This window comes from Castor canadensis, chromosome 11, assembly GCF_047511655.1.
Source record: "Castor canadensis chromosome 11, mCasCan1.hap1v2, whole genome shotgun sequence".
NCBI lineage: Eukaryota > Metazoa > Chordata > Mammalia > Rodentia > Castoridae > Castor > Castor canadensis.
In genome coordinates, this window is record NC_133396.1 from 134,803,541 (window position 1) to 134,827,175 (window position 23,635).

Consider the following 23,635-nt stretch of genomic DNA (forward strand, 5'->3'; position numbering starts at 1 on the left):
AGGTTCTAATGCAGCATGTGTAGGTCTCCTCCCTTTATATTATTCTACAAATGTCACCAGAAAACCTGTTAATATAGTAATACTAAGTATATTAAAACTTCTGTCCTTAGTAATCTCTAGAAATATTTCAGAAGAGAAATGTTAGGCTTGAGATGTTTATCAGTCTTTGAGAAAAAGGCTCAAGTAATATAGGAGAAACCTTCAAGGTACAACACTGATTACGAATGGCCAAAGTCCTTGAGAAATCATTTAGAATTATTGGACATAGCAAAACAACACCTTTGAGGCAAGTCTTGGAGAATAAGCTATTGTTTGGTCAGTGTCTCTTTGGCCTGACTATATATGTTCCTTACTTCCGGTGGGCTGATAATAAACCCATCATCAGTTGAAAATGCATTCATTACACCTAACATTCTGAACATTGTAGCTTAGCAGCATGATGTGCTGTGGGTTACCAGTTGTTTGCCCTCAGGATTGTGTGGTTTACAGAGAGCTGCCATTTGGTTCCCCTGCTCCATACTGTGAGAACACATCTTACTGCATATCATTAGCCTGGGAAACTATATAAATTCTAACCTCAACCTACATTTTCTATTGGAGGAGGATCACTTTTGTACAATTGTGAAAGCGGGAAAATCATTATTTTAAAAAATTGTAAGCTAGGAAGGGTCCTCTGTATTACCTTCAATAAATTAATCTTCAGAAATTTTCTGAAGTAAACAGTTAAGTTTTTTATGGCTTTATGCCCTTATTTTTGTTGAACAAATGCTTCTTGGAGAAGGAATATTAAATTAAAATGAGTGAAAAAATAAAATGATCCAGAGTTTTTTTTTCCACTCATAAGCATTTTTTGTAGTAACAATTTTTATTACCAGCCATTTTTTACTTACCACCTGAAAAGCAGGTTAGTTCTTTCATATATATACAATCTTCTCTAATTTTTATAGCACCTCTATTAAATGGAAGTGATATTCACATTTTCAAGGAATAATGACAAATCTGCTAATCCAATGCATATCATTTGACTCAAAATCTGATGCTCTTATTCATTTCAGCCCTGCTATATAATAAAATAAATAAACCTTCAAATTGTCTACAAAATCCTTTCCTAGAAAACCTGTTAGTTTTATTGTAATTTTCAAGTGAAGTTATATTTGTGGCTATTTTCTTCTCTTCTTCAAAATGGTGCAATTCTATGCTTAAATACTCTCAACACAATGTGATTTACTTAATTAAGTCATACATTCTACCTTTACATAAATAAGTGTGTTAAGTAGTATGAGAAATCCTAAAGAAGTATGTGTCCCAGATAGCTGTGCCCAGTACTGAATAGTGACTTCTCCCTATGAAGTCCAAAATGAAGAGACCGTTTGAAAGGTTGGCTTAAAATCTTACGCTATTGGTGGGAAGCTTTAAGTAGCAGTTCCAAAATTGTTCGCCTCACTGCATAGTATTCTTTTCCTACAATTTCAAGTTTCATACTAACAGCTAGCATCTGTTGAACTTTCTGAGACCAAATGGTTCCTTCCCAGCAAACACATTTCTCTTCAAACTGGGCTTTGTTATTTTATCATGCAATTTCCAAGAATTCTGGACTGTTGAGTATTATTAAATTTTCCTTCAAGGTTTTTAAATGACTGATAAATACAAATCCCACTTGCTTTAGGATGGAGTTATGCTCCAACAGATATAAGAAAAACACCATGAAGTCAAAAATGCATTTAATCCACCTAACTTTCTGATACCATAGCTTTGTCTACCTGACTTACCTTAAAGATGCTTAGGACACTTAAATTAGCCTCCATCCAGCAAAACATCTAACACAAAGCCTCTTCTATAATAAAAAGTTGAATATCTCATGTAATTTAATGAATAATTGAATTCATCCAAAAAATTGCAACACAGTGCCCTGTAGAGTAGGTGCTGTTGACATCCCTGAGCATTTTGGTCAGGTGGCTTGCTGCAGCTGCCCAGCATGTGGAGAATTGCCAACTGTGGTGACCAACTTTGAATGTTCTAGGCATGGCTTCTACTGAATTTGTATTCCTCTTGCACAACTGTAAAGTTGCTACCTCACCCCTGTTAGAATAGCCATCATCAGCAACACCACTAACAACCGGTGTCAGCGAGGATGCAGGGAAAAAGGAACCCTCTTACACTGCTGGTAGGAATGCAAACTAGTACAACCACTCTGGAAAAAAATTTGGAGGCTTTTTAAAAATCTAAACATAGATCTACCGTATGATCCAGCAATACCACTCTTGGGGATATACCCAAAAGACTGTGACACAGGTTACTCCAGAGGCACCTGCACACCCATGTTTATTGCGGCACTATTCACAATAGCCAAGTTATGGAAACAGCCAAGATGCCCCACTACAGATGAATGGATCAAGAAAATGTGGTATCTATACACAATGGAATTTTATGCAGCTATGAAGAACGAAATATTATCATTCGCAAGTAAATGGAAGGAACGGGAAAACATCATTCCAAGCGAGATTAGCCAGGCTCAGAAGACCAAAAATCATATGTTCTCCCTCATTTGTGGACATTAGATCAAGAGTAAACACAACAAGCGGACTGGATTTTGATCACATGGTAAACCAAGGGCACACAAGGGAGGTATGAGGATAGGTAAGACACACAAAAAACAAGATAGCATTTGTTGCCCTCAATGCAGAGAAACTAATGCAGAAACTTTAAAGTGACAGAGGCCAATAGGAGAAGGGGACCAGGAACTAGAGAAAAGGTTAGTTCAAGAAGAATTAACCTAGAAGGTAACACATATGTATAGGAAAGCAATGCGAGTAAACTCCCTGTATAGCTATCCTTATCTCAACTAGCAAAAACCCTTAAGTCCTTCCTATTATTGCTTATACTGTCTCTTCAACAAAACTAGAAATAAGGGCAAAATAGTTTCTGCCTGGTAACAAGGGGGTACAGGGGGAGAGTGAGGGGGAGGGAGAAAGGGAAGGGGCAGAGGAGGGGGGAGAAATGACCCAAACATTGTATGCACATATGAATAAAAGAAATTTAAAAAATTATACAAAGATACAGGTATTAGGCAACATAGTAAAAAAAAGAAAAATCATAATTTGAATGTTGCTAATTTGGGGACCACCTGCATTGCAATCTGATTTAGGGATTGTGTGATTTCTCCCATCCTCTTCCACTTCCATGGAGAGAAGAGAAGGAAGTGAATGTGTTGTGGTGGGACAAATTTTGATTGAAAGACTATTTGGTTTATGGTGGGATGGAGCTGTCCATAGTACACTGTATAAGCCTTCTTTGGTTATCAATAGTTTTATATTTCTAGAATGTATATAAACATGTGTATCTGTATGTTTATGTGCAATGTACATGTATATATATTTCACTTTTGGTGGCCCCTTTAAGATGTATTTAATAAGAAGCAGAAAAGGTGGATTAAGAGGAAAAAAGTGGAAACATCTTGAAGCAGCTGGTATTTCTTTCCTCTCCTTGGGTATGGTAGTGACTGTGGTAAGGATACGTCACCCTTATCAAACTTGAACGCTTACAAGTCTAAATGCTATGTTTTCTGGCTGCCCCTTACTACATACTTAGTGTGATAAAAATGAAAAAATGTTCTAAGCTATTCAATTTTCTTCTTTTTTCTCTTTTTAATGGCTTGACCCAGGCCTGCCCCCCTCATACAATTGAGCAAGGAGCAGGAGGAAGCAGAATCTGTTTGCAATTTAAGGATGACAAAATGTACTTTTGTATTAATTCTAGCTTCCATTATCTTTTGCTTACATTTAAGTCAAATTGGAGTTCCTTAAATTTAATTGTTTTAAATAAAATGTGGAAGTACAGAGAGTAGGTCCAGCAAATGAACGTTGCACAGGAGGAGTTTTCAAACTGAAGAGAGACTTGAATGCAAAAGTCCTCATGGGTTGATTTGCAATGTGTTTGCCATAGAAACCACAGATGGTGGAATTCCAGCTACCTGCAGTTCTTGATTACTAAGAGCAAATTTGTGCAGTTATTGGTGGACACTCAGTCTTATTTATACTGAGAATAAACTGATAAGCAAATAGTATTCTGGATTCCTCTCTCATTGCCATTATATCGCGTATTACACAATATGTATGTGTATCAGAATCTCTGCCTTCCAATGCTTTGACTTAATGATTTTTCTTCTGTATTTTAGTGTAGAAACAATACTCTTTCAGTAAAAACCATACCTCAAATTTTGAATTTTGATCTTTGCCATGGCTAGCAAATACACCGATACTCTTTAATTTTTTCTGCATTTTTTTTTTTTGCCTCAAAGTAGTTTTAGTAGCATACATTAGCTGTATGGGTGAGATTCATTGTGGTATTTCTGAGTATGCTTACATTGTACGGTGGTTAGGTTCACCTCCACCATCTCTCTCCCTCCTCCCCCTTCCCCTACTTAAAACAATTGCAGAAGGTTTCGTTGTTCTATTTCGTATATGGATACAAAGCACATTGACCATATTCACCCTCCTTTATCCCCTCCAGTCACCCTTCCCCTTAAACAAGTACCCATCCATGCACAGAACCTATTTTACAGTTCTGTCCTTCATTTTTAATTCCAAAGTCAGTATTCAAAGGGGTTTCTTGATGTCTCTCAACTGTGAACATACTGTACTTTGGTTAGTTTAACCCCCTCTATTACTCTCCCTTACCCTTTCTACCCCATTCAGCAGCTTTCCGTAGGAATCATTATGGCATGGACCTGCACAGATGCAATGTATTCTGATATCATTGACCATCATTCCCTCCTCTTCCTGAGTTACACAGAGTAATTCCACTATTATAAATATGGTCTATATAAAAATGTGTATATGATTGTGTTTGTTTTTATGTGCTTTTTTTTGGATCTATTTTCTACATGACAGAAAACTTGCGGATTTTATCTTTCTGAACCTGGCTTACTTCACTTAACGTGATGTCCTCCAATTCCATCCATTTACCTTCAAACAACATCATTTCATTCTTCTTTAAAGCTGAGTAGTACTCCATTATGTATGTATACCACATCTATACTCTTGCATGTCTGGGCATTGGCAAGCCTTGGTCAGTCAGCTCCTGGGTCATCAGGGTGAACAATTAATGCTTTACAGTATACTGTGTTGCCACTGTTTTATTGGATACAGGTATTCAACAAACTACTTGAGATCTTGAACATTTTGCCACAAAATAGGCTTTGTTTAAATGATTTTGTCCAATTGTAATCTAATGTACCTCTTGTGAGCATGTTTCAAGTAGGCTAGGCTATGCTATTAGACTATGATGTTCTGTATGTAGGTGTATCAAATTCATTTTTGACTTTGTGATATTTTCAATTTCAGAAGGTTGCAAATTATCAGATGTAAACCCATCTTCAATTCAGGAGCATCTGCATGTATAACTCGTAATCATATCCATCCATACATATGTGTTTGTGTAGCTGAGTTACCTTGCCCCAATTGACATTGCTCTACAATTTACTTTAACAAGACAAATGCTATCACTGAATGTTATAAGAGTGTCTGCTTCTTTATAAAATGTAACCAACCAACTAAAGCACTTGAGAAAGTTAGGTATGAGTAATTGTGAAAGAACTGGCAGCAAAAAAAATCCCTTAGGAGGGACCTTCAAACCTTTAACATGAGGTTATTGAAGGGCTCATAATAAAGTTGGAAGCCAGGTAGAAACAGCTGGTGAAACTACTTTTGTAAATGGAAAATTGAGACCTATTGAGGCTATTTCTGGAATGGGGGGAGGGGGTAAAGGAGAATGATGGGGGATGAATTCAACTATGATACATCATAAGAATATTTGTAAATGTCAAAATGTACCCCCAGTACAACAGTAATAAGAAAGAATAGAAAAAGAAAAAAGGTTTACAAAATTGTAAAAAAAAAAAGGATAATAAACTTACTGTTATTTTTTTATAAGCTTTCATTTAAATGATTGCTCTGTTAAATAGATTAGTTACCAGACATTAGGAATGAATATTTTGAAGTGGATGAGAATCTGCTGAATAATGAAAGGAGAGAACTTAAAGAACACTTCTGAGCCTCCCCTTGGGGATCTGCTGTTGCAGTGCTCTTTGGCGATATTTTATAAATAATCTAGACATCTTTAATTGATGAAATATGAACATAGTGAAGACACAAATGTCAACATGTAATGGAAAACCAACTGCCCAAATCTGCTCCAGACCTATTTGGCCAACTCACTGAAATTATTTGAGTCAGTTTTTTTTCTATGAAATAAAGTTGGTTTCTGCTTTAGCCAAGTCATAGCCATAGTATAAAAATCAACTGAAATTTTAAAAAATCAGATAAGTTAGTAGCATTTTAATATCTCTCTAAAATTCATCAGAATCATGACTCAGTAAGAGTACAAACAAATCTAAATTAGTAAATTTGAAAGAAAAATTTTTAAATCTGCAGAAAATTAATTATGGTCATGATAGATCAAATTGGAACAAAACAGAGCTTCTGTGGCTTTCTATAGATCTAAATTTTGCATCCTCAAATTATTACAACAATAAGAAGAAAAGGAAGATACTTTTTTTATATCTCCCCTAGAGTACTGACTCAGAGTCCTTAAGGTTTATACTAAAGAAAGAATTGGAGCTCACACTACCAATTTGTTCAGGCAGCTGGCCAGTAATTCTTTAATGTCTAGTAGTTCCCAGTTAATATGTGATATGCTAAAGATATCAGTGTGAAACAATACCATGTGGTGCCTGCTCTCATGGAAGTCTTGTCCATGCTTTCTTGGTATGAGGGAAACAGCTCACATCTCCATCATGGAAAAAAAAAGGCGTGTGAGTTGCCTGGGGCATCCATTACAAAGGAACATAAGCCAGGTGTCTGAAAATGATAGAAGCTCCTTGATTCACAGTTCTGGAGGTCAAGCCTTTAAACTCTAGTTTTTCCCTAAGTCATTAGGGGAAGATCTTTAATTGTTTTTCCAGTTACTGATAGGTCAGGTGTTCCTTGAATTGTGACAGTGTAACTCCTATCCCAGTTTCTGTCTTCACATGGCCATTTTCCCTTTCCATGTGTTTCTATGTCTGAGTTATCTTTTTCCTGTAAAGACTGCAGTCATGTTGGCTTTAGTGCCCAATTTACTCCATTATTATCTCATCTTAATTTAGCTAATTTTAACTGCAATAACTCGATTCCTAAGTAAGGTATTACTCCCAAGAAATAATGGGGGTAGTAGTTCAATGAATCTTTTTGTTATGGGAAGGGGAGCACGATTTAATCCACAAGGTAAATTTACAGTCATGAAGTGCATTTGGAACAGTGCAGTTTTCATAAATTTAAACCCATTTTCAAATTTGGTAGTGATGAAACAGAGTGTGAGAACTTTGTAGTGAAGGGAGAGATTTCTCATTGCTTCTTTATTCATGCAATCAGAGTACCAAGAATGGAATTAGGAGAACAATGCTGCTACCTAAAAACGCAGACATGAGTCAAGGCAAAAAGCTCTTGGTAAGGACAGCTGCACTGTCAGTTACATATATTAACGAGCCCTCCAGATAGGCACTGATTGCTCACATCTATAATCCTAGCAAGCGATCTGGAAGATCACGGTTCGAAGCAGGCCAGGTCAAATAGTTCTGGAGACCCCTACCTTGAAAAACTCATCGAAAAAAAAAAAAAAAGGGCTGGTAGAGTGGCTCAAGGTGTAGGTATTGAGTTCAAATCCCAGAACCACAAAATAAAAAGCCCTTCAAAGAATGTTGGATTTCCAAAAGATGTTGATTTTCCAAAGAATAACCAGGGAAAATAGAAAGCAGGACTAACATGCACACATAGAACCTGTCCACTAACACCAGAAAGTCCTGCTGGTAATACCTTGTTGCCCATAAGCACGCAGTAAAGATTTTATACATGAATTCCATAACCAGTGCTGTAGAATCGGAGAGAAGGTGGAGGGTAATAATGTCAAGTAGCCAAAGTAGACAGAAAGGAAGAATCTTCTTTCAATGCCGATTTTGGTCTACCTGGATTTAAAGGAGAATGTCTGCATCCAGGATGCAACAGCACACAATATTAGCAAAAGTGTTTCTGAAGGAGTGGTTCATTGAATTAGAATTACTGCTTGTGTTGTGGAAATGATGAGGCCAACTTTAAAGTTATTACAGAAGAATTTTAAGTGTGACATGGAGAAATTACAATTTAACAAGACCCTGGGTAATTTTTACAGAAAATCCAAATTCCAGAACAATGGAATGAGAGGAAGATTTAAAAAATAAGCCCAAATTAAAATGAACATGGAGGTACTTGATGTTATTAGCAAAAATTGGTGATGATTATGTCATCCCAAACATGTCTACAGAAATTTCAGTTTTTCATGGGTAGAGAAAAATCAGGAGATTTTTAAAATTAATTTTTTAAGACATTAGAATAAGCTAAAGAAGATATTCCTGCACCTAAAATAATGGATCAAAAATATTTGATTTGTATGTTTGCTTTTAGTTTTAGGTTTAAAAAATATTTGTATAAATGTATTTTTTAGTATCAGCTGTGTCCAGCAATAATAATATTGAGTCACAGAGATTAACTGAGAGTTTTACTTCACACCATTTTATAATTGTGTGAGGATTCAAAAGTTATTTGATGAGAGCCCTAAAACTATGAGAAATTGTTTTTACTCACAGGAAAAACCCCAGTGACTTGTAAGCTGTATTCAAGTCTTTGTTGTATTTACATATATTGAGAGATCTCGATTTCACAATCGTGCCATTTTGAAATTGAGTAATTTTCATCGAACGTCTTATATTCGCCAGTATTCCACAGTGCATCCTGCCTCATGCTATTATGATAACCTGCCTTTCTCCATATTTAAAGGCAATGGTTGTATGAAACTTAACTCTTCATACTTACATCTTTCCTGTTCTTTCTACATTTCCTCAGGTGATAAGTTTTTCAGAGCCTTCATTATTTAGTTTAAGTCTCTAAATGACCTCATTTTTAGCTAAATGCTCCTCTGTACTTACCCAGTACTGAATTCCAGATACTATCTGGAGAATGGATACATATTCTTATAAATTTGATAATTCTAGGAAGCAAATCTGCATGGCCTTTGCTAAATTACTTGTGTCATAGCCATATGTCCTCTCAAATTTGCTTTTGTATCCATAACAAATTTTAACTAATTTAGCTTGATGTTAGTATTTTTTACTAAACATCAGCTAAAATGAGCTGATTTTTCATTCAGGAAACAAGTGACACAGAGTCAGTACTGGTTTCTAAGATGTTAATGTGGTTTTAGTCTTCATGTGTGTACATGGGTTACTGAAGTGTGTGTGAATGTGTAAGTTTGTAAGGGTGTGTTAGGTATATAGAGCTGCATATGGAAATATTTGGCTGAAAGATTCTGCAATTTTTATGACCTTTCTCTAGAAAAATTATTATGTGAAGAAAAAAATCCTTTCTGATTTTTCCAGTTTACAAAAAAGGTGAAGAAAAGAAGTGAGAAAATGATGAAAGAGAATAAAAAATATGGATAAGAATTTTTTAGGGAGATGAGAAGAAAATGAGAGGCTTTTAAGTTTTTTAGACGGTGTAACTCATAAAACTTGGTTTGCGATTGATAAAAAAGCTCAAAGAGGCTGATTTTGTCAAGCAAAAAGGCTGATTTTTTTTTAACTACTTATAAGGCTTCTCGAGTGAACAGGCTAGTAGAGAAATCAGAGCACAACACAGCAGCGAGAGGTTCCTCTAAAACGCAAGCATCTTCAGGTCATTTATTTTTGTCTCCTAGCTTTCTCTCATGTGTTCTCTTGAAAATCAAACAAACAACAAAACCAAAAGAACTCCAAAATAGACTCACAAGCCTGTTTAGTGCCTGCAAATTACATCTCCACAATGTTGTAACATTAAGAAAAATGAAAGTAAATTTTTTATTTTTTATGTAAACATTTGATGCTTTCTTAGCTGGTTTGGAATGTTAGTCTACAATAAATGTATTCGAGGCTAGTTAAGTTAATTGATGATTGTAAAAAGTCACCATGCACTGACCAGAAAATTTCTTCTGCGTTGTTTTAAAAATATCAATTATACCCTGTTATATTCTAGATTTTTCTAGAATATTCTAGAATTTATAGAGAAACCAAGGACATGATTAGAAAGATACTTTTTTAGACTGATTTTTATCTCACAATGGATTAAATATATCAGATTCTCACAATGGATTAAACATATCAGATTCAGTACATTGAATTATCTGCTTTTTAATCTATAGGACTTTAACATTCTACCAGTTCTGTACTGATTCATATATATATGAAGATCATATTTATATATTTAATATACATTAATACGAATCCAAACAAGTATACAAGAAAGGAAAATGTGAATAAAGTTTTTTAAAAGGTGTAACACATAAAATTTAGTTTGCAACTGATAAAAAAGCTGGTTTGATTTTGTTAAATAAACATGTCCTAAGTAGATTCTAGGTGCAATGAAACTAGATTTTTCCAGCCCTGCTTTTTAACCCATCAGGGAAGATAATGCCTAACATGAATGTTTTAACAACCCAGTTGATTCTTACAGGGGGGCAAAATAATGGGGAAGCATTGATTTTTTTTTTTTTTTGGTCACTCCAAACACACATATTAGAAATGTCTTTGTTATTATTGCCTTGAATCATCCATACTTCTCATTGCACTCACTAATACAGATAATTAAATGGACTATGTATTTATTGTGAACTAACTGCATCTTTAAAATTAGAAAGTAACTGCTTCTTTCTAAAATATCAGCACTATATTGTTGTAGTCAATTCTCATTTTCTGTGCCAGGTAATTCACTTAAAGTCTCCAATGCAGTAAAATCAAATAATTTTATTTTCATATATTACTTTTTAGGTTAACTAGAGAATTGCAAATCTGGTTTGTATTTATCATCATAAAATAAAGATGCAGCTGAACTTACATAAATTTATGTTTTTATTTTCTGCTTGCAGGGTACAAGTTGAATTCTACATGAATGAAAACACATTTAAAGAGAGATTAAAGTTATTTTTCATTAAAAACCAGCGATCAAGTAAGTCATTAAAATTGTTCTCTCTTATCTGTTTGTACATACATTTACTTAAAAGTCCAGCTGTGCAGTAGTTTGCAAAATAATTTCTCATAGAGCAGAAAAAATTAACAGTATTGTTTGACGGGCAGTAAAATTTTAGAAAGCTATAGATGCTGCACCTATAGTGTATATGTTCCCTCACAATTTAATTCTTCAAATACCATCTGACCACGTAGATTTCTGGGTGGGCTATTTGGTTTGCAGAAACATTGAGGAAAATATTTAAAATGAGGAGTTCACACTTTTCAAGTGTGAGATATGTGTAAAACTTCATACTTTGGCAGGGCTGTAATGGATTAACTGATCACAATGGGAAATAACTTTCTGAGTTGCTGAGGAAAGAATTCACTATTTCCTAATCATTATTAATAATAAGAAACACTTAAGGTGCTCTGAAATGTACAGATTCTTATAGTCCTTCCAGTGAAGAATTTGAATTAGCCTGTAAGTACTAATTAACATCCCAAGGACTTTTATCATGAACAAATTTGGGAAGCTTTGAAAAATCAAGAGGACATTAAATTAGCATAGTCACTGCCCCATGAAGCCCTTTCAGGAAGTGTCAGCAATACTCAGATACTTGTTGCCTTGCCATAACGCTACATAGACAACATTTATAACAGTATATGATTACTACTTAAAATATTTATAAGAAATTGTAGTGGTGTAGACTAACACTGAATTTTTATCTCTTAACTCTCTTGGAGTGTTCAGAATTAAGTTGTGCTTTTATAGGTAGGGTTCATAGAAAGAAGCCTGATTCGTCAAAGGTTGTCCAAATACTGACTACAGAGAACATTTCAGCATTTGAGACACACTGATCAGATATTCTTAATGGTAGACTAGCTTCAGAGTTACAGTTGATAATTATGAATGCCTTTCTATCTTGATTATTTAGAATTTCCAAGAAAGTCCTATCAATAGATATTACAAAAGCTACCACAGCAACTGAGTGAAGGTTCCCTTAATTCATTGCTAACAGTTCCATCTCTCCAGGCCAGAAAAGATGGATGCATTGTTTTGAATACTTACCTGATTACAGAGGAGAATAATTTTAAAGACTTTGTAAAGAAGCTAATCCATAAAATATGCTCATCATTTCAATAGGAAAGCCTAGGAAAAATTATGCAACTGAATACTAATCTATTTATTGTTAAGAAATACTAGAAAGTACACTCATAAACAGCAAAGTAAAGTGACATTTGACTTCTATATTTCATTAAGTAATGTTTATAGGAGAAGCTTTCAGAAAAATTTATTCAAAATCTATAAATGAAATATCACTGTTGAAATTTCAGGAAAGGTAGTGCTCCCCTTAATCAGATTTTAAGCATGTTTTGCTTAATTTTAATTACTCTTCATTATCATCATTAAGTATTATTGGCTGCAAAATTGGACACAAATAATTCAAAAGATTATGTGATTCTTCAACAAAATTTTAAGATTTCACTGGCATTTAAACCTACTTAAAAGAAAAAGTATAATTGGCTCAACTCAAAATGTGTGTGTGTATGTGCCTGAGAGAGAGGAGAAAGGGGGAGTGTAAGAGAGAAAGGGTGAGAGAACAGATGAATAGATGTTTGTGTTTCTCAGCATAAAAGTATGATTTCCCTCTATATATGATTGCATAATTAATATATAATGCAATTATATAATTGATACATACTATAATCCAAATATATTAATATTAAAATAGCACAAATAATTATATAAATACAATTATAACTTCTCTATAGTCAAATCTACAAGATGTTCTGAAGTTCCAAGATTCACCATTAATCCTGTGAATATGTAAGAAGCTATAGTTTCTTGCTAGTTAAATTTTATCCCAAAAGTCATGGCTATATACTTGAGCCAACCCTGATGGTACTTACATTTTGTGGCTTCTGATTTTTTTAAATTTTGGTTTCCTCCCAGTGTGTAATGTTCACTCTCAGTTGCCATTTCTGCATTCTGTCAAGTTCACTTTTTGTTTCAATACTCAGGTGATTAAAATTCACCTCCAAAACTTTAGTGAGTTTAGGCAATTATAGTATTGTAGTTTCTAAGTACAATCTAAGTGCTATACTTCAAGTCAGCATTTTTGACAGTCCTTTTTAGTCCTTCCCGAAGTAAGTTCAAATGAAATGAAAATCAAATTTTTGTTGTTTGTTTAAAGGTCTAAGAATACGACTGTTCAACTTTTCTCTCAAATTATTAAGCTGCTTATTATACATAATCCGAGTACTACTGGAAAGCCCTTCACAAGGAAGCGAATGGTAAGGTATCTTTGCTCTTTGAGAATATTCTTTTGATTATTTTGAATTATATTACATCTTGAAGGATGTTATATAAAATTCTTTTTTTCAAGGATGTTAGATGTTTGTCACAAATTGATTTGGTTTTCATTACAATCTGTGTATACACCTTTTATTGTTTAATTGTCTAATAACAATAGTGAATTCTGATTCATGAAAGTATTACTGCTACTCAAAAATGCTATAAATAATTTTTGTTCAAAATGGGTCAGTCTGTTCAATGACCTTGTGCCTTTCTGTTCTTGATTTACATATGCTCCCCAAATGATAACTCTACAGTGTGCTACCTGTATTCATATTTTCTTTTATACTGCAGTTGTTAGCCTTGAATGGAGCAGCTCTGGCAAACATGTAGACTCATACTCAAATCTCCAGTTTCAGTTTTAGCCTGTTTAATTCTTTAACTTGAGCTAAGTGACATTGATTTATTATTTTTCACTCATAATTCTGTTGTTTTTCTTAAATTGTGCTTCCATTCATGGATGGACTCCTTTTAGGTTGACTGGGTGTGCAACTAGGGTATAATGCCGATTGGATCATCATGACAGATACCCATTTTAAGTTTACAATGGTTTTCAAGGCAGAAAACTTAAATTTGATGATTAACTTCTGTCACTCTACTTTTTCAAGTAGTTAAGAAATTAAATATGAAAGCAAAATGGAAAATAATAAGCCAATAACATGCATTTAAATGAATTGGGTAATCTTTAGCTTATTTAGATAGTAAAAATATGTTTTCATGTACTCAAAGGTTTGGAGATAAAATAAAGGTAAATAAGTGAAGTTTTAGCATGTAACAATCTGTGTGTGATGATTCTTCATAAAATAATTTACTTCATGAAATTTTATTATGGATATTTTACCATCTTTATTGAATATTTAGCATGTCCCAGACTTATGACTATTAGGTAAAGACACAGAGGCGAATAGGAAAATTCCATTCTCCAAGGAAATTTTCAGCCAGTGAAAACATTGCTTATTGTGGAGTTCCTGCAATTTACCAGTCTCTTTATGCTATTTTCTTCAATACATGCTTAATTTTATGACTTCCATTCCTAATATGAAGAAGCAGAGGTTTTCCCTGAGTTGCCATCTTCTGCTTTGGAGCCTTGAGAATGAATCTCGTTATGTCTTTTGTCCCTGTTTAACTCAGTGACCACAAGAAAACACTAGTTAGTGCCTTTCCATCTCCCAAAGCTCAGCCAGATATCTACTTAGCTGATAACTACAACCTGACAGTTGTTTAGACCAAAGGTGTTTGAGTCATTCTTTTTTATTATTATTATTATTAATTTTATTTTACTGTTTTTGCATTTACACCACCACCGAACCCCAGCTTCTGGGCAGAGCAAGTTCTGCCCTCTCATTCTCCAATTTTGTGGAAGAAAAACATAAAAGATAATAAGAAAAACATGGTGTTTTGCTAGTTTGAGATGAAGATTGCTATACAGGGAGCTTCCTTGTGTTGCTTCCATGCATATGTGTATCACAACCCAAATTAGTTCATCTCTACCAGACCTCTTCACTACTTCCTAGTCCCCTTCCCATAGTGGCTTCTGCCAGTTTAAGATTACTTTATTAGCTCCTCTACAGTGCACATCAAACACTTTCAAGTTTTTTGTTTCCTTCCTTTTCCCTATCCCTCCCATGCTCAGGTCTCCCCTTAGTGTGTGACCCATGTTCACTAATATTACTGCATTTGTTTTAGGTCTATAATCTGCATATGAGGGAAAACGTGATTTTTGGCCTTCTGAGCCTGACAAACTTTGCTTAAAATGTTGTTCTCCAGTTCCATCCATTTACCTGTGAATGTCAAAATTTCATTATTCTCTGTAGCTGAATATAATTCCATTGTGTATAAACACCACATTTTCTTAATCCATTCGTCGGTAGTGGGGCATCTTGGCTGTTTCCATAACTTGGTTTTTGTGAATAGTGCTGCAATACACATGGGTGTGCAGGTGCTTTTGTAGTAACCTGAGTTACATTCCTTTGGGTATATCCCTAGTCATTTTTAAATTCTCTTTTTGTCTGTAGCAGATGTAAACCCTTAGAAAATTCTTTCATTCTTGCCTTTAAGATATAACCAGCACACAATTACTCCTCAATACCACTACCCTGATGCAAGCCATCTTTGCTAACAGGATTACTAAAATTGCCACCTATTCAGAAATGCTATTCTGTCTTTACTTCCTTTCTCTTTTGGTTATTTATCTATTTGTTCATTATTTATTATTATATGTACATTCAGGTTTAAACTCAGGGTCTTGAGCTTGCTAGACATGTTCTTGACCACTCAGCTGTGCCTTCAGTCCTTTTGGTTCTGGTTATTGTGGAGATGTGGTCTATAGTCCCAGGCTGTCCTCAGATTTAAGCTTTATGCTGGAGCTGAGATGACAGGTGGATGCCACCATGCTCAGCTATTGGTTGAGATGGAGTCTCATAAAGTCCCTGCCTTGGGTTGGTCTTGAATCACAGTCCTCCCCATCTTACCCTCCCATATAGCTAGAATCACAGGGTTGAGCCTCTGGTTCCCAGCTGCATTTAATTTTGCCCTTCACTTCTTTCTTTTCTGTATGTTGACCAAGGGCCAGGACCATGTTGTATTTGTCTCTGTAGCTCTTATATTCAGCAAGGGACTTGGTGAGTCAGTGAATATTGCTGAATTAATGGAATTACACCAACAATTTTAATGATATTTTTGCACAATGAAGATGATTGAAGATCACTGCCTAGAGAGTTCAGTGCATATTACATTTATTACATTTTTCTATGTTATTAAAAATGGTGCAAATAAAAATTTCTTTTGCATACATGCCAAAATTGTTTCTAAAACTTGGTGATTTACAAATAAAATGTACACTGGAGAGACCTGAAAAACATAAAATGATGCACGAAGAATTCTTTCTAGGGAAAAAGAGCACTAGTGGGTGATAGCAGAGTAAAATTATATTATTTGGAAACATTAAGAAGAACAAAGTTTCCTGCAATTGACTTCCATGTAATATTGCTAAGAATATTCAGCAATAATTATAGAGGATATACATTTGAAAAATCAAATTACTGTAATTAAAAAACATAACACACTAACTTATGGCTCCATTTTGAGTACAACATTCTGTTTGGATCCCATTGTCAATGCAGTCTTGGTTAATGAAAAACAGAAGTGGCCTTTATGGGCACAGACTCTATTTTAAAATAATGAGGCTAATTCAGCAAAGAGATTCATTTGATTAGAGCTTCTGACATGATAAAGTTGCAGATATTTTGTGCTACTTTGCTTTAATTATAAATCTCTACCAGGAATCAAAACCTATATGAAAATGTTGCAGTGTGGACAAACTGAAGGATAGAGAATAATTTTGCTGTTGATGTCTGACGTTGTGCAAATGGCAATCTGTGTATGCATAATGTGCGGTTAGGGAATTCAAGGTACTGTCAAAGGAAACACAGTGTGAACGAGTCACACTGACAGATGAGGCAGCAGGTCTGTTGATGCTTACAGGCCGCCATCATGCGTGAAGGCTCATGCATCCTTTCTCACTTTTCATATTGCTTACCTATCTGTGTAGCATCAAGAGATAGAAAGAAAGATAGAAATCACCTGAATATTTGGACTTGCATTTGTAATCAGTGCCTCATATAGTAACTGGGGTGTTCAGATGATAATTCAGATTTTAAAGAGTATGCCTGCCTTAACATTACTATGAAAAGTCTAATAGAATTGTGACTCTCACAATGTAAACTGTTCCTTCTCTCATGTATATTGGTCACTGTGTAGAGTCAAGGAGCACCATGTACTCTAATTTACAGTCTCAAAAATGTAGATTTTTTTGTTTACTAAAGAGATTAATACTGGTATTCCTGGTCAGTGTAAATCTTTTGTCCATATAATCTCTCTCTATCTCCCCACACACAGACATACACACACATACAACACATGGTATGTATATTTTGGGGCCGTGTTGTCCTAAGACTAGTGTTCTTGGCTCCCAAGTTTCAGAAAGAGTTGAGCATGAGGAAGGCACATGCACTTTAAAAATTCTTGGTAAACAAATGACAATCATACTTGTATTTGAATTCTGTATTCAGATCCCACGTGAGAGTTGGTGACATCACCACACTTTGGCATATTGAATGAGAAATGTTTTCTAGCTAAAGGCTTCTTTGCATTTGACTCTATGCCACAAAGAAGGACAAATGAGTGAATAATAACCACCTATGCCCCAGTCAGGGGTGTCCAGTGGAAAGAAAGCCCCTCGATGTCCATTTTCTCCCACAGTTAATATTTAGTCTTCTTTATACTTTACAATTGCTTGTCTAATGTGGAGTTAAGTAATTATAATATTTTAAAAGGATTAAGTGACTGAAAATTCTCCTTAATAGTTTTTCAAGACTCTACCATGCTCCAATATCCTGATCACATAGACTGTTTTTGGACATAGACTGAATTTTGTATGCTCTTTTTTTATATATTTTAATTTTTTGGAGGTACTGAGTATTGAACTCAGGACCCAGCACTTGTTGGGCAAGTGCTCTAGTACTTGAGCCATACCACCAGTTTTTTGCTTTTAATTTGTTTTTTGCTTCATGTCTCATGCTTTAGCTGAAGCAAGCATCAGATCACTATTGTCCTGCCACAATCAAGTAGCCGAGATTACAGGCATCTACCACCACATAGACTATAGGTCCTTCTTGAAATGTGGGCCTAGTATGGCTATGAGAGTTTTATAACTTGCCCTGGTTTGAGATGTTGTATTTTTGTTAATGTAATATTAGGCTTATATTAGGTTTGCTTTCAAAATTCTATGAGTTCATCTTGAGTTTACAACCAAGATGAATTTTGCTCCAAATTTTGACCCTGTTACTTTCATGTGTTTGCCAAACACTTTGATCTTCTGCTTATAGTATTTACCTCAGCTGGGCATCTATTTTCCTGCCGTTAGGAGAAGCTATAGGTCAGTGTCATATGAAAAGTGGCTGTGGCTGCATGACATGAACTTTCTCCATTCAACTATGAGTGTCCCTCTACTGTTGGACGTGGTCATTCCAGTTTTCATACATTAATTTTATTTATTCTCCTAGCCTAATGTAATATAGCTGAAAGAAGTGTATTTGTTTGTATTGCTTGCTTTTGTTTCATTTTAAATTGTTGTATTTTTAAAAAGTGTTATTTCTTTTATACTTAATGAGTTAATAACTGGTTCAGGCTTATTGCAATATGAATACACATGGCAAAGAAAAGGGAATAAAAGTTACCAGAGATCACAGCACCTAGTAGTAAAAACACTAAATGCTTTTAGTATTTTAAAAACTATTTGTAAGTTCTCTCTATAGTTACCTAACACATGCATACTAATGTAATGAGCAATATTTGTCAGTTATAATATTTTTGTTGTGTTGGCTGATTATGCTACTTTGATTCCCTATTGTTGGATACTTGGTAAATGGTAGTCATTTTCCTGCTGTGAATAATGCTGCAATAAATATTACCTGCCTGTGTTTTTGTTTTTCTTCATGCTTTTTTTCTCAATGAGACTGAAGCTGTTTTGGAAATGACAGTTGCTGTGGGTTTTGTTTTAGGTCCTCTTGTTTGGAGGTTATCTAGGAACTTAACAGATCATTTCACACATGCACATTTTATAAATAAAATGTGAATGATAAATAATGAATGCTAAATCAACTTAGGGGGAAGAATTTGGACACTAACTTTTTTGTCAAAATTTATACATTTCCTTGTATTTACTTAGCCAATTTAGTATTAAAGAAATTGATTAAGAAGATAGATTTCCATTGAAGATCTCACTTTGTTTCAAAGTTTATCTCAGTGATTTGTAGAATTTTTATAGGTTACAGACCTTATGTCACATGATGTAGTCTTATCTAAAAAATTTATGATATCTTTTTTCAGTCTTATTTGAATTTAAATTCTCTATTGTATTCCCATGGATTATCAAGATAAAATCCCAGACCTGAGTTAGTTAGATTTAACTCAATCTTAGTAAGTTCATGTTAGTTACCAAATTCCATTTGAAAGTGCTCACGAACTTACATTTAGCAGTGTATTTTATTATTATCCAGGGACTTTAATGTAATTTAGAAGTTTTTATTGTACATAATTTTTCTATTTACAAAAACTCAGTATATGTACTCTTTCACTTCATAAAATCATAGCTTATTTTTGTTTGATATCTCAAATGTTACTGAAAATATATTAAAAATATAATTTGGAAAAGACAGTGAACTCACCAGCCATATCTTTGTTTTTCCTGGTACCATCCATTATTAAATTTGTTGCCTAGTACTATCTGACAATGAGTAAACTGACATATTATTTGATGCAATAGAGTTTTAATTTTGGGGAGACATTGATTAAAGAAGTAAGGTTACAAATAAATATCAAGTTTCAACTGAGGTGAGTGGGCAGGGGAGATGTGGTGTATGACATTGTTTAAGACAGTGGACAGCATTGATCCAGTTGAATCTTCAGAGGAGATTACCTGAGTAACAGAGGGCTCAGCTGAGACCTCAGGGACAGGGAAGAGTGTATAAAAAGATTTGTCATGGGAAATAGGATATCACACTTGAATTATCCTAAAATTCCATATCAAAAGTTTTGGTCTTTACCTTGAGGAAAGTGATAGAGTTTAAGATGTATTTTGACAAAATAATTAAGTACAATTGTAATGCACAAAAAATTGTAGAAAGCAAAAAGAGGTGTAGAATCCTTGTGAGTGGTTTTTTTTCAAACTGAAAAAACTAAAAAAAATCTCATAGTTTGTATGGACATGTTGTGGTATTGGAGATAAATCGATGAATTCCACATGAAAGGTATTTAGTGTGAAGAATTGTTGACTATGGATAAAGTATTTACGGAAGCAAGAGAGAATGTATCTAAGATCATGCTCAGTTTTGAGTAACCAGACATACTGGACTTGGTGTCATTTCCTAGAATGAGAAAAAGTGAAGGGAAACTGGTTTGGGGAAGAAAATTCACAGGTTTTGGTTTAGAGCAATTTAAGATGTCATTTAGCTAGGCTAATGTGACATTCAGAAAGTCCAGAGTACTTTTGTCTGATATGCTACGTAGCGTCTTTTAAAACTCTTTTAAAGTTTTGCCATTCTTCTTAAACAAAAAATTTGAAGAGTTTATGACTCGTTAGTGTTTGACAGTACAAAAATGAAAACTCTAGCATTTCTAAGTACATTTCATAGTTTATAGGACTCCTCATAAGGACAGAGGTTTATTTGTTTTCCTGAGCAGGTGATATCACTGTGATTGAACATAACTTGAATAAACTAAACTAACAACTAATGGAATATCAAAAGTATTGTGGTGTTTGCAGATTGTAAGCATGTTTTAACATCAGAACAATTTCTACATATTGTTCTATGCTAGCTCCAGTCACTACTTTTTTGTTATGTTAAATATTTTATAGAAACATAAATATGAAATGTTATTGTGTTCTATACTCTGTGACTGAATTTATTCTGCTTATTTAGACTGTTGAATTTGCATTACCCAAATGTTAACATGTTTAAAACTATCAAAGTCATAGACCTCTCAGAAGACCTTTTCATGAGTTTTCAGTGTAGAATTGAGTAACAAAGGGTTTGGGGTTTTTCTGCCCTGCCATAACATTCTGTGAGTAATCGCCCTTTTTCTTTTCATTTTTTTAATTAAGAGTGACCAAAAAGGAAATTTTAAGGAGGCTTTGCTTGAATGTGAAGGAATATAATAAAAAGAAACCTGAATCAGTAGTGAAAGTTTTCTAATGTCAACTTGTATATTTCATTGTCTTTCTTATGTTAGCGTAATTTTAATATTTCAGACTTTCCTAGAAATTTAGAAGTGAATGGATTATTTACATTTTTAAAAAATTAACATTTTAATCATTCTTTTCATAGGTCTCATATCTTTTGGGTGAACAGAAGTCTACCTTTATGGGGCTTACAGGTTATGTACAGTTTTACTTCGTCATTATATTTCTGGGTTTATTTATACATCACAGAGAAATACAGATGAAGAGAAAAGTGTTGATTTCAAAATGAGTTTGTCTTTCTGCTTAGTCTTTTTATTTTGGTACTACTGAGATTTGAACTCAGGTTGTCAACTTGCTAGGTGGTACTCTACCACTTGAGCCACAGCTCCAGACCTTTTTTTTTTTTTTTGCTTTATTTATTTATATTAATGCTTTTTCAATAAAATTTGGCATGTCTTTGGCCATAACCAGTGTATTTCATGATCCTCCTACTTTTGGCCCCCCCTGTAGCTTGATTTATAGCCATGAGCCACCAAGCCTGGTTTATTGTTTGAGATGGTGTCATTAACTTTTTACATAGGCTGGCCTCAAACTGCAATCCTCCTGATCCCAACCTCCTGAGAAGTTAGGATTATAGATGTGATCCACTACACCTAGCCCTCTTTGCTTTATTTTTATGCACAACTTAAACTAACATATTAATTTATTTTTTCAGATTTTTCTGAATTATGTATTATATATACTTTTTGAGATTTCCTATTAGTCAGGGTTAAACTTTAGTGTTTGAGAGTGTAGAGAAACCAAAGTAAAACACTGTCTTGAAGCAATGTTTTCCCAAACTTCCTTAGATATGTATATTACTATTTTGTAATTCCTTTAAAATTAGTCAAAAGCCTATAAACTGTTTTTGTCTTTACCTTATACCCTTAGTAGGACCTGGTAGAATCTCAATGAATAATTGATAAATTAATGCGTCCCATCACCTACAGTTAAAGCTTATTTCCTATGTAGCCAATTGTGCCATTAAAATAAAAATATGCTCTGGCATAAAAGAAGTCCTTCAGAAATAGCAAAAAAATATAAGAGAAAACAGCATGTCTGCTCTACACTGTTGAGTAGTCACCTGAAGTCCTATGCATCTTTTTTGTTCTTGTTTCTGTTGTGTTTCATGCAGAGCAAACTTTATTATCAGGTCTATTTCCTCTACTTCCATTTATCTCCTACAGATAATTCTTATTTTCATTTTTATTTAAATATAAATTAACTGGAACATACAATCACTAAAATAAAAAGAGAATCGGAGATTGAAAGGCAAATTGATTCTGGAAGAAATGGAAAATCTTTAATATTGGCTGCTTATGGATAATCTTTAGAATACTTTACGACAAATGTTTGTTTTACCTTTTAATGTCATTATGATTGTGAATGTGTGCATTTTTTGTAATGTTCAGTTGTATATACATTTTGATCATAATGATGAAGACAGGTTTTTACTGTGTCTGGGTATTTCAATTTTTATTGAAGTCAAGTAGTTTATGTTGACATCTACTGATCTTTGTTTGAATGTGACATTCAAACAAAGTGTACAAGCCATCCTTTTACCTACTTAAGCATTCATGAAAAATAATCTTTTCATCTCTCACCTAGATTCCTATATTACCCTTCAATGAAGTGTACTTTTAAAGTAAATTCATATTTTTATGAGTAGCCTATATTGTCTTAAATATATTTTGATATATTCAAATTGCTTTCATTAAGTAAACACTTTAAACTAACACTCATCTCTACATAGTACTTTGAGTAACATATGCTAAAATTATTCTAGAGATCATCTAACCATATGTACCTCTAAAAAACAGCATGGATGATTATAACTTAGACGATTTGTCAAAAAAATCAGAGAGCTTTGAGTTTTCTATGATAATAATGCTTAGCTACTGGATGCACTCACAGATGTATTTTACTTACACTGCTATGCAGTCATCTATTTTTATTTTTCTCATTTTAATAGTCACTTAAATTCAAAGTGCTCATTGCAGTAGCAGACGTTTAAACTCCAGAATATCTGTCTCTTTTCATTCAGATTGTCTTCAGCCTTAAAATCTGTAAGCAAATATATTTGTTCTTTGAACAAATAATAAAATAAAAATAAGCAAACATTTGTGTTTGCTTATTGGCCTTTATGTGTCCACTTTAAAAGTCATTGAAGTACATAGTACAGAATATTTTCTCTATGTTCTCTAGCTATTTTTTGTTGTGATATTTTTCTGATAGTTAAGCAGTAGAAATTAAATATATATTAGAGAATAAGGGAAAGAGCATGCCTAGGGTGGTACCACTAGCATTTCCAGCTATAAAGCCAGAATTGTTTATCTAGTTGCTTCAAATAAAATCTTGAAGTACTGATAACGGTTTTTAGTGTTCAAGGTTGTTGCTGCTTCATTTTGTTTGAGATGGATGATAGAAGTTAGTACATATTCTTTTGATTTCT

At 34.0% G+C, this 23,635-nt stretch overlaps 1 protein-coding gene across 8 annotated transcripts in view; it reads left to right on the plus strand.

Moving 5' to 3' along the window:
• Kcnt2 (potassium sodium-activated channel subfamily T member 2) overlaps positions 1 to 23,635 on the plus strand; it is a 363,205-nt gene that overhangs the window by 83,466 nt on the left and 256,104 nt on the right. For all 8 annotated transcript variants that reach the window (XM_074048756.1, XM_074048753.1, XM_074048759.1 and 5 more), the window contains 3 exons: positions 10,966 to 11,045; positions 13,243 to 13,342; positions 21,290 to 21,338. In XM_074048756.1, coding sequence (XP_073904857.1) covers positions 10,966 to 11,045; positions 13,243 to 13,342; positions 21,290 to 21,338 — 229 coding nt within the window. The remainder of the gene's footprint in view (positions 1 to 10,965; positions 11,046 to 13,242; positions 13,343 to 21,289; positions 21,339 to 23,635) is intronic.